Source organism: Neoarius graeffei, chromosome 7 (assembly GCF_027579695.1).
Source record: "Neoarius graeffei isolate fNeoGra1 chromosome 7, fNeoGra1.pri, whole genome shotgun sequence".
Classification (NCBI taxonomy): Eukaryota; Metazoa; Chordata; class Actinopteri; order Siluriformes; family Ariidae; genus Neoarius; species Neoarius graeffei.
Genome location: NC_083575.1, coordinates 61,388,235 through 61,400,678, shown reverse-complemented (window position 1 = coordinate 61,400,678; position 12,444 = coordinate 61,388,235). Strand labels below are relative to the sequence as shown.

The following is a 12,444-nucleotide window of genomic DNA, read 5'->3' as shown; positions in this document are numbered from 1 at the left end:
TATTGGTCAGACACTTTGGGACACTTTGGGACACCCAGCCATTTCTTTATATATTAAAATGCAAATTATTAATACGTCTATAATACATTATATTTTCATAAGAAAACAATTAAGTGATCTGAGTCTCCGTTGAGGGCGGGGCTGTAGCCACGAGGGGGCGACGCCCCCTTTCGCCCCCCCACGGCGCCGGGCCTGAAAGAGGCGTCGCATGGCATGAGGAGCAGCTGCAAGACGAGTAAACATCACCTTGAGCATCATTTCCTGACACATGTTCGTATGTTCACGGCATTTTCACACATGTAAGCTATAATTAAACACGTTTGTCTGTTCTATGGTTACCTGTAGCTGCTTAGACATGCCATAGGGTTGTTTTATTGTTGCTACACAACTAACTGGCTGCATAACTCCATAACTAATCAAAGAAATTCTGTCTGTTTTTATTATTTTTCAGGCAAACCAGCCTAAGAAATATTAGTATCATCCTCACTGGTGCGGGGGGGAAGCTCAGTACTAATTTCCATATCCTTATTTTTGACATGGCTTAACTCCGTGTAAAGTCCCAGCATCAGCGTTGTTTAAAACTCTTGAAATGAACTCTGCAGCAGATAGTTCATGCTCTTGGACACATGCTCCTGATCCTGCTGTCTCACAGCATTGTGAGGATGAGCGCATAGATACTGATGTGGGGAACTCGAGCTCCATGGAGCATGTCTCCTTCGTGGATGAGCAGAATGCAGGATTCAAGATGAGGCCTCTAAAAGAAGAGCCTGAAGATGAAGATTCTCACTGTAGAGGAACATCGAGCTCTGTTGGACACTCCATCCAGAACACTGAATTTCTGAAGAATCCTATAAAAGAGGAAGACTTGGAAGATGAAGACTACCTGTACTGTGAGGATTGGAAAGTCTTCTTCATAAACAAATGTGAAGTTCATGGTCCGGCTCTCTTCATCCCTGATACTCCTGTTCCCCTGGGTGTCGCTGACAGAGCCAGACAAACACTCCCACCTGGACTAGAGATACGGGAGTCCAGTATTCCTCATGCGGGTCTGGGAGTGTTTAATGAAGGGGAGACTGTTCCAGTTGGTGCACATTTTGGACCCTACCTAGGAGATCTGGTAGACGGAGAGGAAGCTAAGAACAGTGGGTATTCCTGGGTGATATTTAAGAACAGGCTGTATGAGGAATACATAGATGCAAAGAGAGAGGTGCATGCTAACTGGATGAGATATGTGAATTGTGCTCGTATTGATGAGGAGCAGAACTTGGTAGCTTTTCAGTAGCAAGGGGGGATTCTATATCGTTGCTGGCGACCCATTAATCCAGGACAGGAGCTGTTGGTGTGGTATGATGAGGAGTATGCCAAAGACCTTAGTGTTGTCTTTGACTACCTCTGGAACAAAAAGTGTTCTCCAAATGAAATCAATGACAGCCTGTTGCATGTCTTTTCGTGCTCCTTGTGCCCACTTTCCTATACGTCAGAGAAGTCCCTCCACAGACACATGAGAAGATGCCACCCTGAACAGCATGCGAAACCGACTGAATCAATTATGTATGATCTGACACCCACAGTAAGCTTCAGTGTTGAACAAGTATCCTCTGGTACTCTCCTCACTAGCAGCTCTCAACAACAAATGCAGAAGGAACTGCACAACTGCTTAGATTGTGGAAAGAGTTTTCTTCTTCAGAGTGGTCTACGACAACACCAGTGTGTTCAGAAAAGCCAGAAGTCGTATCACTGCTCACAGTGTGGGAAGAGTTTTCATCTTGAAACAGCTTTCAAACGACACCAGCACATTCACACAGGAAAGAAACCGTATCAGTGTTCGCAGTGTGGAAAGAGTTTTACTCATCGAAGTACCTTCAAACTACATCAACGCATTCACACAGGAGAGAAGCCGTATCACTGCTCACAGTGTGGGAGGAGTTTTTCTCAACAGAGTTCCCTCCGAACACACCAGCTCATTCACACAGGAGAGAAACCGTATCACTGTTCACAATGTGGAAAGAGTTTTACTCGTAAGACTCAAGTCAAACAACACTATCGCATTCACACAGGAGAGAAGCCATATCACTGCTCACAGTGTGGGAGGAGTTTTACTGAAAAGGGTTATCTCCGAACGCATCAGCGCATTCACACAGGAGAGAAGCTGTATCACTGTTCACAATGTGGAAAGAGTTTTACTCATCGAAGTACCTTCAAACTACACCAACGCGTTCACACAGGAGAGAAGCCGTATCACTGCTCACAGTGTGGGAGGAGTTTTTCTCAACAGAGTTCCCTCCGAACACACCAGCTCGTTCACACAGGAGAGAAACCGTATCACTGTGCACGATGTGTAAAGAGTTTTACTCATAAGACTCAAGTCAAACTGCACTATCGCATTCACACAGGAGAGAAGCTGTATCACTGCTCACAGTGTGGGAGGAGTTTTACCGGAAAGCGTAATCTCCAAATACACGAACGCATTCACACAGGAGAGAAGCCGTATCAGTGTTCCCATTGTGGAAAGAGTTTTTATCAACCGCGCTACCTCCAAATGCACCAGCGGGTTCACACAGGAGAGAAACCGTATCTCTGCTTGGACTGTGGGAGGAAGTTTACTTACCATCACAGTTTCAAACGACACCAGCACACTCGCACAGGAGAGAAGCGGTATCACTGCTCACAGTGTGGGAAGAGTTTTACTGACGAGTCTAATCTCAAAACACACCAGTGCACTCACGCAGAAAAGAAACTGTATCAGTGCCAACACTGGAGAAGACTTGACTCATCCAAGTGATGTCAAACTACATGAATGTGTTCACCAGTGGCGGCTCGCCAATGCGGGGCACTGGGGCACCACCCATTCTCCAAATATCTAGAGAAGAAAGTCTGCTTCACCACGTTTTAATTATAAATTCATTGTATAATGCAAAGTAATTGTGAAATATAAATTTACTCATACAACGGACCTGGTAGTCTGTCAGCATTCATTACAAGATGATTCCAAACTATATTTGCTTAACTTCTGTGTGAATACATATGTTTCCAGGTTAATGGCGCCACACAAATTAGTGTCTATGAAAGGCCTTTTGCAAGCTGGTGACCTGAGACTGGATTCGGCTCTCTGTGCCCCAGATACATTAACTTTTTAAAAAATAATAATTTTATTGAAAAAGTACAAATGTACAAAACCAATATGGCAGAAACATCATGTTATCCTAGTAGATATCGGGCAGAACAGAGAAATTTATCAAAGGGAACAATTTGATAAAAATAAACAACTTGTAAGACGAAATTGAAAATATTCTGTAGGAAATGCTGTCATTAAAGATGTCCATGGATAGAAAGGGACAAGAAGTAAACAAGTAAGAAAACTAATCATTAAAAAAAAACCTACAAGGGGAAACATTTTATCTCATTTATCTACAACCCCGATTCCAAAAAAGTTGGGACAAAGTACAAATTGTAAAAAAAAACCCGGAATGCAATAATTTACAAATCTCAAAAACTGATATTGTATTCACAATAGAACATAGACAATATATCAGATGTCGAAAGTGAGACATTTTGAAATTTCATGCCAAATATTGTCTCATTTGAAATTTCATGACAGCAACACATCTCAAAAAAGTTGGGACGGGCAATAAGAGGCTGGAAAAGTTAAAGGTACAAAAAAGGAACAGCTGGAGGACCAAACTGCAACTCATTAGGTCAATTGGCAATAGGTCATTAACATGACTGGGTATAAAAAGAGCATCTTGGAGTGGCAGTGGTTCTCAGAAGTAAAGATGGGAAGAGGATCACCAATCCCCCTAATTCTGCACCGACAAATAGTGGAGCAATATCAGAAAGGAGTTTGACAGTGTAAAATTGCAAAGATTTTGAACATATCATCATCTACAGTGCATAATATCATCAAAAGATTCAGAGAATCTGGAAGAATCTCTGTGTGTAAGGGTCAAGGCCGGAAAACCATACTGGGTGCCCGTGATCTTCGGGCCCTTAGACGGCACTGCATCACATACAGGCATGCTTCTGTATTGGAAATCACAAAATGGGCTCAGGAATATTTCCAGAGAACATTATCTTTGGGCAGCACGGTGGTGTAGTGGTTAGCGCTGTCGCCTCACAGCAAGAAGGTCCGGGTTCGAGCCCTGTGGCCGGCGAGGGCCTTTCTGTGCAGAGTTTGCATGTTCTCCCCGTGTCCGCGTGGGTTTCCTCCGGGTGCTCCAGTTTCCCCCACAGTCCAAAGACATGCAGGTTAGGTTAACTGATGACTCTAAATTGACCGTAGGTGTGAATGTGAGTGTGAATGGTTGTCTGTGTCTATGTGTCAGCCCTGTGATGACCTGGCGACTTGTCCAGGGTGTACCCCGCCTTTCGTCCGTAGTCAGCTGGGATAGGCTCCAGCTTGCCTGCGACCCTGTAGAACAGGATAAAGTGGCTAGAGATAATGAGATGAGATGAATATATTTAGTACAAAATTAGTTGTTCCAAAATAGCATGCCTCAAGTTAACTAATCATAAACACACTTGAAGTATATTGATGATTAGTGTGGCTTCAAGTACACAAAAGTATGCTAAATTTTAGTACACTTAGCACATTTATTTTTCACCAGGGTTCATATTAGAGATGTGTATGAAGATAAACTTGTGGTATTTACAGATGCATCAAAGTCAATAGAAGGTAAAGTTGGTGTTGCATTTGTAATACCTAGCCTCAAGATCTGTAAAAAAAGAAAGATTGAATAATGATCTTGTAGTTTACACAGCTGAGCTAGTAGCTATTCTTATTGCCCTGTCCTGGGTTGAGAGCAACAGGCCAAGGAATGGGGTGCTAATTGCGTCAGACTCTGCATCTGCATTGATGAGCATTCAGAGTGCTATGTCGCAGTCCAGACAAGACATTGTTTTAGAAACTGTACAGATGATAAGTAGACTATTAAACTCTGATACAAATGTCAGTTTTTTATGGGTCCCAGCTCATTTAGGAGTACGAGGTAATGAACTAGCTGATAAGAACGCATAGAAGGCATGCGAATCTCCTGAGATCACTATGGATATTCATTATAGTAAATCTGAAATTAAAACGATAGTCAAGTCAAAGTCTAAGGAAAAATGGCAAAGTGACTGGAATAATGTTAACACTGGTAGGAAATATTACAGTATTAAAATTTGGTGGGCGGTGCAAGACCAACTGTAGATCCACTCACGAGGAAGATATTATCTCTAGGATGAGGTTTGGGCACACTGGTTTGAACAGTACTCTATTTCTTTTAAAAAAGCATGCTGATGGAAAGTGTAGTGTATGTGATGCTGTTGAGACCGTAGAGCATGTTATAGAATACTGTACGAAGTTTGACCAGGAGAGGCAGCAACTTATCCAAGAGCTAGAGGCAGAAAGTGTGCCTTTAAGAATGAATACAATTCTTCAGAAAAATTCAGGCGAAGTTTGCTTTAGGTTTTTGTTTCACTTCTTGGAAGAATCTGATCTGATTAGAAGAATTTAGGGTTTATTTATTTATTTATATTTATTTTTTATTTTTAGTATTAGTCTACTTAGATATCGAGACTCACACTCCATTTCGGTAGGTGGCGGTAATGCTCTCAAAAGTTGTTTGCCAACCGCCATTAAAAAGGAAGAAGGAAGAAGAAGAAGTTGTTTTTATTATTCAACTTGAAAGCATGTTGGAGTAGTGAAGGCTTGCTGTAGTTTATGAAGCGCTATAAACGGTCTCAGGACCAAAGTGCGATTTTTCAGCTTTCCAGCAAAACACTGAAGCTCTGGTCACTGAGTTAATTAACAAAGAGGCGTCGCATGGCATGAGGAGCAGCTGCAAGACGAGTAAACATCACCTTCAGCATCATTTCCTGACACGTGTTCGTATGTTCACGGCGTTTTCACACAGGTAAGCTATAATTAAACACGTTTCTCTGTTCTATGGTTACCTGTAGCTGCTCAGACATGCCATAGGGTTGTTTTATTGTTGCTACACAACTAACTGGCTGCATAACTCCATAACTAATCAAAGAAATTCTGTCTGTTTTTATTATTTTTCAGGCAAACCAGCCTAAGAAATATTAGTATCATCCTCACTGGTGCAGGGGGGAAAGCTGTTTTCCATATCCTTATTTTTGAAGTGGCTTACCTCCATTTAAAGTCCCAGCATCAGCGTTGTTTAAAACTCTTTAAATGAACTCTGCAGCAGATAGTTCATGCTCTTGGACACATGCTCCTGATCCTGCTGTCTCACAGCATTGTGAGGATGAGTGCATAGATACTGATGTGGGAAACTCAAGCTCCATGGAGCATGTCTCCTTTGTGGATGAGCAGAATGCAGGATTCAAGATGGGGCCTCTAAAAGAAGAGCCTGAAGACAAAGATTATCTCTGTGGAGGAACATCGAGCTCTGTTGGACACTTAATCCAGAAAACGGAATTTCTGAAGAATCCTATAAAGGTGGAAGATTTGGAAAATAAACTTGAAGAGGAAGATTCTCACTGTGAAGGAACATCGAGCTCTGTTGGACACACGGTCCGGAATGCCGACTTTCTGAAGAATCCTATAAAAGAGGAAGACTTGGAAGATGAAGACTACCTGTACTGTGAGGATTGCAAAGTCTTCTTCATAAACAAATGTGAAGTTCATGGTCCGGCTCTCTTCATCCCTGATACTCCTGTTCCACTGGGTGTCGCTGACAGAGCCAGACAAACACTCCCACCCGGACTAGAGATACGGGAGTCCAGTATTCCTCATGCGGGTCTGGGAGTGTTTAATGAAGGGGAGACTGTTCCAGTTGGTGCACATTTTGGACCCTACCAGGGAGATCTGGTAGACGGAGAGGAAGCTAAGAACAGTGGATATTCCTGGGTGATATTTAAGAACAGACTACCTGAGGAATACATAGATGCTAAGAGAGAGGTGCATGCTAACTGGATGAGATATGTGAATTGTGCTCGTATTGATAAGGAGCAGAACTTGGTGGCTTTTCAGTATCGAGGGGGGATTCTATATCGTTGCTGTCGACCCATTAATCCAGGACAGGAGCTGTTGGTGTGGTATGATGAGGAGTATGCCAAAGACCTTAGTGTTGTCTTTGACTACCTCTGGAACAAAAAGTGTTCTCCAAATGAAATCAATGACAGCCTGTTGCATGTCTCTTTGTGCTCCTTGTGCCCACTTTCCTATACGTCAGAGAAGTCCCTCCTCAGACACATGAGAAGATGCCACCTTGAACAGCATGTGAAACCGACTGAACCAATTATGCATGATCTGACACCCACAGTAAGCTTCAGTGTTGAACAAGTATCCTCTGGTACTCTCCTCACTAGCAGCTCTCAACAACAAATGCAGAAGGAACTGCACAACTGCTTAGATTGTGGAAAGAGTTTTGTTCTTCAGAGTGGTCTACGACAACACCAGTGTGTTCACAAAAGCCAGAAGTCGTATCACTGCTCACAGTGTGGGAAGAGTTTTCATCTTGAAACCGCTTTCAAACGACACCAGAGCATTCACACAGGAGAGAAGCCGTATCACTGCTCACAGTGTGGAAAGGGTTTTTCTCAACAGAGTTCCCTCCGAACACACCAGCGTGTTCACACAGGAGAGAAACCATATCACTGTTCACAATGTGGAAAGAGTTTTACTCGTAAGACTCAAGTCAAACTACACTATCGCATTCACACAGGAGAGAAGCCGTATCACTGCTCACAGTGTGGGAGGAGTTTTACTGAAAAGGGTGATCTCCGAATGCATCAGCGCATTCACACAGGGGAGAAGCCGTATCACTGTTCACAATGTGGAAAGAGTTTTCCTCATCGAAGTACCTTCAAACTACACCAGCGCATTCACACAGGAGAGAAGCCGTATCACTGCTCACAGTGTGGAAAGGGTTTTGCGCGTAAGAGTCACGTCAAACTACACTATCGCATTCACACAGGAGAGAAGCCGTATCACTGCTCACAGTGTGGAAAGGGTTTTGCGCAGAAGAGTCACGTCAAACTACACTATCGCATTCACACAGGAGAGAAGCCGTATCACTGCTCACAGTGTGGAAGGGATTTTGCTCGTAAGAGTCACGTCAAACTACACTATCGCATTCACACAGGAGAGAAGCCGTATCCCTGCTCCCAGTGTGGAAAGAGTTTTTCTCGACAGAGTTCCCTCCGAACACACCAGCTCGTTCACACAGGAGAGAAACCGTATCACTGTTCACAATGTGGAAAGAGTTTTACTCGTAAGACTCAAGTCAAACTACACTATCGCATTCACACAGGAGAGAAGCTGTATCACTGCTTGGACTGTGGGAGGAAGTTTACTTAACATCACAGTTTCAAATGACACCAGCGCACTCACACAGGAGAGAAGCGGTATCACTGCTCACAGTGTGGGAAGAGTTTTACTGACGAGTCTAATCTCAAAACACACCAGTGCACTCGCGCAGAAAAGAAACTGTATCAGTGCCAACACTGGAGAAGATTTGACTCCTCCAAATGATGTCAAACTACATGAATGTGTTCACCAGTGGCGGCTCGCCAATGCGGGGCACTGGGGCACCACCCATTCTCCAAATATCTAGAGAAGGTCTACTTCACCACGTTTTAGTTATAAATTCATTGTTTAATGCAAAGTAATTGTGAAATATAAACTTACTCATACAGTGCACCTGGTAGTCTGTCAGCATTCATTATAAATTTACTCCAAACTATATTTGCTTAACTTCTGTCTGAATACATATGTTTCCAGGTTACGGGTGCCGCACAAATGAGTGTCTATGAAAGGCCTTTTGCAAGCAGGTGACCTGAGACTGGATTCAGCTCTCTGCGCTCCAGAAACTTTTTTTTTCTTTTTTTTTTTAATAAAATAATTTTATTGAAAATGTACAAAACCAATCTGGCAGCAACATCATGTTATCCTAGTAGATATCGGGAAGAACAGAGAAATTTATCAAAGGGAACAATTTGATAAAAATAAACAACTTGTAATACAAAATTGAAAATGTTATGTAGGAAATGCTGTCATTAAAGATGTCCATGGATAGAAAGGGAAAACAAGTAAACAAGCAAGAAAACTAATCATTAAAAAAAAACCTGCATGGGGAAACATTTTATCTAATTCAGTGGGAAAATGTTTTAAAATATCATACAATCTTGCTTTTGCTCCTTTTACAAGTTTTAAGGATCTTAAGTATCATTTAAATTTGGTCAAGAAAGAAACCAATTGCGGGGATGAGTTTTAGAATTCTGTTCTTGTGTATTAAAAAACCTTAGCCAGACGTAGAGTTTACATTACTAGAGAGTTCATCATTTTTGTTTTGCAAGATCATACCAAATGTTTATTTTGTCTCCTGAAATAGAATCTGGACTTAATGAGACTTTTTGTTTTATCCATTTGTAAATGTCAAACCAAAATGTTTTGTATTACACCACATGAGAGAAATATCTGGTCTGTAGTTTCAATATCATTTTCACAACATGAACATAAATGATCAATGTTAAAACGTAGTCCAAGTCATTCTTTAGAAGGATAAATGCCATTTCATAATTTTGAAAGAATTCCAAGCGTGTCCAGTTGCCTTTTTTAGCACCTACAGTTTACAATGACCTGGAGGACAGATGTAATTTTAAAGCGTTTCCTTCATTTTGGGGGGAATTGTGAATGTTCTTAATCTGTCGATTGAATTTTTATGAAACGTCTGTAGGATACAATTTTTGTTCTGTCTTCTAGTGAATGGTTTCTCAGTTAGACAGTTTCTAATAAAATAATCATTACATTTCTTGTCCAGGATTAAAATCCTCTGAATTGATAGTGGGGCCAGTTGTAGCTGGCGGATGTACTGTTATATTTTTCATTAGGAACACAAATTCTTGGGGTATCTCTTGAGAAAATTCTGGAAGTTGGTCAAATCATCAGCAGGAGATCTGATGCCCCCTGCTCTTCCTGAATTTCTAAAAATAAATCAAAGTGAAATCAAGGGTAAACAAAATATAGTAGATGCTTTTACTAAGCATTTAATCACTGCAGGAATATGCACTCAGTCTGGTCTCCCAGTAAATATTAGGGATAGTGCGGTTACCGCCTCAAGTTGTTCTGTTTCAACTTTTCCACTATTTCCACCTCCCAAGTTCACAAGGCCTTGCTAAACCTGGACTGCAAAAAGTCTGCTGGCCCTGACCAGATTGAGCCTTATTTCTTTAAGATAACGGGAGATTTGATTGCTGAGCCCGTTGCCTCCATTTTTAATCTTAGTCTATGCAGTGGGTCAATTCCCAGCTCTTGGAAGTCAACATTTGTCCTCCCATTATTAAATGGAGGTGATCTCTCTATTTTGGGTAACTATCACCCCATTTCTAGCTTGTCTGTTACAGCTAAACTGTTTGAATCCTTTGTAAATGAACAACACTTTTTATCTGAAAATAATATTTTAAGTCATACACAATCAGGCTTTAGACAAGACCACAGCAATGTAACAGCTATAAATTCAATTACAAATGATATTATTACTGCATTAGATAACAAAAAATTATGCATTGTGCTTTTCACTGATCTGTCTAAAGCATTTGATACTGTAGCTCATGGTCTTCTTTTGCAAAGACTCACTGTAAAACCCGATAAGGTCACTGAGCTCAAAAATTTTATTGAAACCGATTACGTAAAAATTTTTGAGGTAAGTAACTAAATTTTTTAAGGTAAGATTTCTTAAAAATTACAATTAAGTGTAACTATAGTGTAATTTCTAAGAAATCTTACCTTAAATTTAGTTACTTACCTCAAAAATTTTTACGAAATCGGTTTCAATAAAATTTTTGAGCTCAGTGACCTTATCGGGTTTTACAGTGTGCAAAGCATACAGTAGGTTTCAGTGACACTGTTTTGAACTGGTTTTCCAAATATTTGACTGGTGAACTCAGTGTGTATCTATAGATAATTGTAATTCTGCCTCTCTAATCGTGAAAACTGGTGTTCCTCAACAATCAATCTTGGGACCTATTTTATTTTCTATTTATATAAATCTTGATATGGGTTTAGATCCAGCAAAAGTACACCTTTTATGCAGATAACATAATTACCTGCGCCAAGGAGGTTATGCTTTTGGTAGCGTTGGTTTGTTTGTTGGTTTGTCTTTTAGCAACATTACGGAAAAAGTTATGAACGGATTGCTCTGAAATTTTTTCCAGAGGTGTGACTGGGCACAAGTAACAATCCATTAAATTTTGGCGGTGATCTGGATCACCTTCTGGATCCCGGAATTTTTTAAATGGTTCTTGGCAGAGGTCTGCGCTCTCAGAGTGCTTTTCTAGTTCTTTATACTACTGCATCATCACTACAAGAGGCAATGGATTCTTTACAGTCTGCTTTTAATCTATTACAGATGTCTCTAGTCAAGTTTAAAACTGGTATTAAATGCCCAAAAGACGAAATTCATGGTATTTATACATTCACACTCATCCTTTGACTATACAGTTTTGACACTAGATGGCGCTCATCCAGATAGGGAAACCTCTTATAAATACTTTGACATCTGGCTTAACCAGAGGTTACCCTTTGGAGTCCATACAGATAGCCTTTTAAAAAAAAACTTTGACAGAAGCTAGGCTTTTATTTTCATTTAAAGAAATGTTTTCCTTTTACTGCTCGAACAAGATTAGTTCAGCATACCTTCCTATCAGTATTAGATTGTGGTGATGTAATATACATGCATGCATCTTTATCCTATTTGAAGAAACTTGATGTTTATCATTCTGCTTTGAGGTTTGTAACTGGTACGACCGCAAGAATACATCGATGTAAACTATATGAAATGGTTTAATGGACATCATTATATCTGAGAAGGAAAATTCATAGCCTAGTTTTTTCTTGCAAAAGCTTTAATGGGCAAGTTACCTCAGTACATATGCAGTCTACTGACACTTTGTGCTAATACATACAGTACTTGCTCATCAGTCAAACTTATCCTTCAGTCTCCAACCACACGGACAGAACTGGGGAAATCTGCCTTTTGTTCATATGCGCCACATGACTGGAATGAGCTGCAAAACATTCTGAATTTGGATTCCTTGTCTTCTCTGAATGTGTTTAAAAATCTCCTAAACTCAGTTCTCATAGAATAGTGTCATTGTTTCAAATAAGTGTCCTTTTTTATATTTTCCATGGTTCATTTTAGTCATTGATTCCCTTATGTCTCTGTGTCTGTTTTGAGATTTAGTATGTGTCTGTGGTAATGTTACCGGTGTCTGTATATGAAACTTTTTATCTTATTTGCTGCTATCTTGGCTCAGACTCTCTGGAAGAAGCGCTCTTGTATCTCAATGGGACCTTCCTTTTAAAGATGGATGGATTAAAAATCACTATGTAATTTAACAGTCTGAATTTGAAGGGTTGAAACTGTTTTGTGCAGAATTGTTCATAGTATAATAAATTACTATTTGCATCCATTAAGTGAGCGAGAAACCATATAT

General features: G+C 40.6%; 3 protein-coding genes across 3 annotated transcripts; all 3 read left to right on the top strand.

The window, feature by feature from the left end:
* The first annotated feature begins 589 nt into the window (after positions 1-589).
* On the top strand, positions 590-1,282 carry LOC132888890 (histone-lysine N-methyltransferase PRDM7-like). The gene has a single exon (XM_060924985.1). It carries the CDS (start codon positions 590-592, stop codon positions 1,280-1,282), a length of 693 nt encoding a protein of 230 aa, XP_060780968.1.
* Positions 1,283-1,580: 298 nt separating this feature from the next.
* Positions 1,581-2,782, top strand: LOC132889561 (zinc finger protein 501-like). The gene has a single exon (XM_060926197.1). It carries the CDS (start codon positions 1,634-1,636, stop codon positions 2,780-2,782), a length of 1,149 nt encoding a protein of 382 aa, XP_060782180.1. The 5' UTR covers positions 1,581-1,633.
* Positions 2,783-5,636: 2,854 nt separating this feature from the next.
* LOC132889559 (zinc finger protein ZFP2-like) lies at positions 5,637-10,511 on the top strand. Its single transcript, XM_060926195.1, has 2 exons — positions 5,637-5,894; positions 6,047-10,511. Exon 2 carries the CDS (start codon positions 6,179-6,181, stop codon positions 8,306-8,308), a length of 2,130 nt encoding a protein of 709 aa, XP_060782178.1. The 5' UTR covers positions 5,637-5,894; positions 6,047-6,178; the 3' UTR covers positions 8,309-10,511.
* Positions 10,512-12,444: the final 1,933 nt, after the last annotated feature.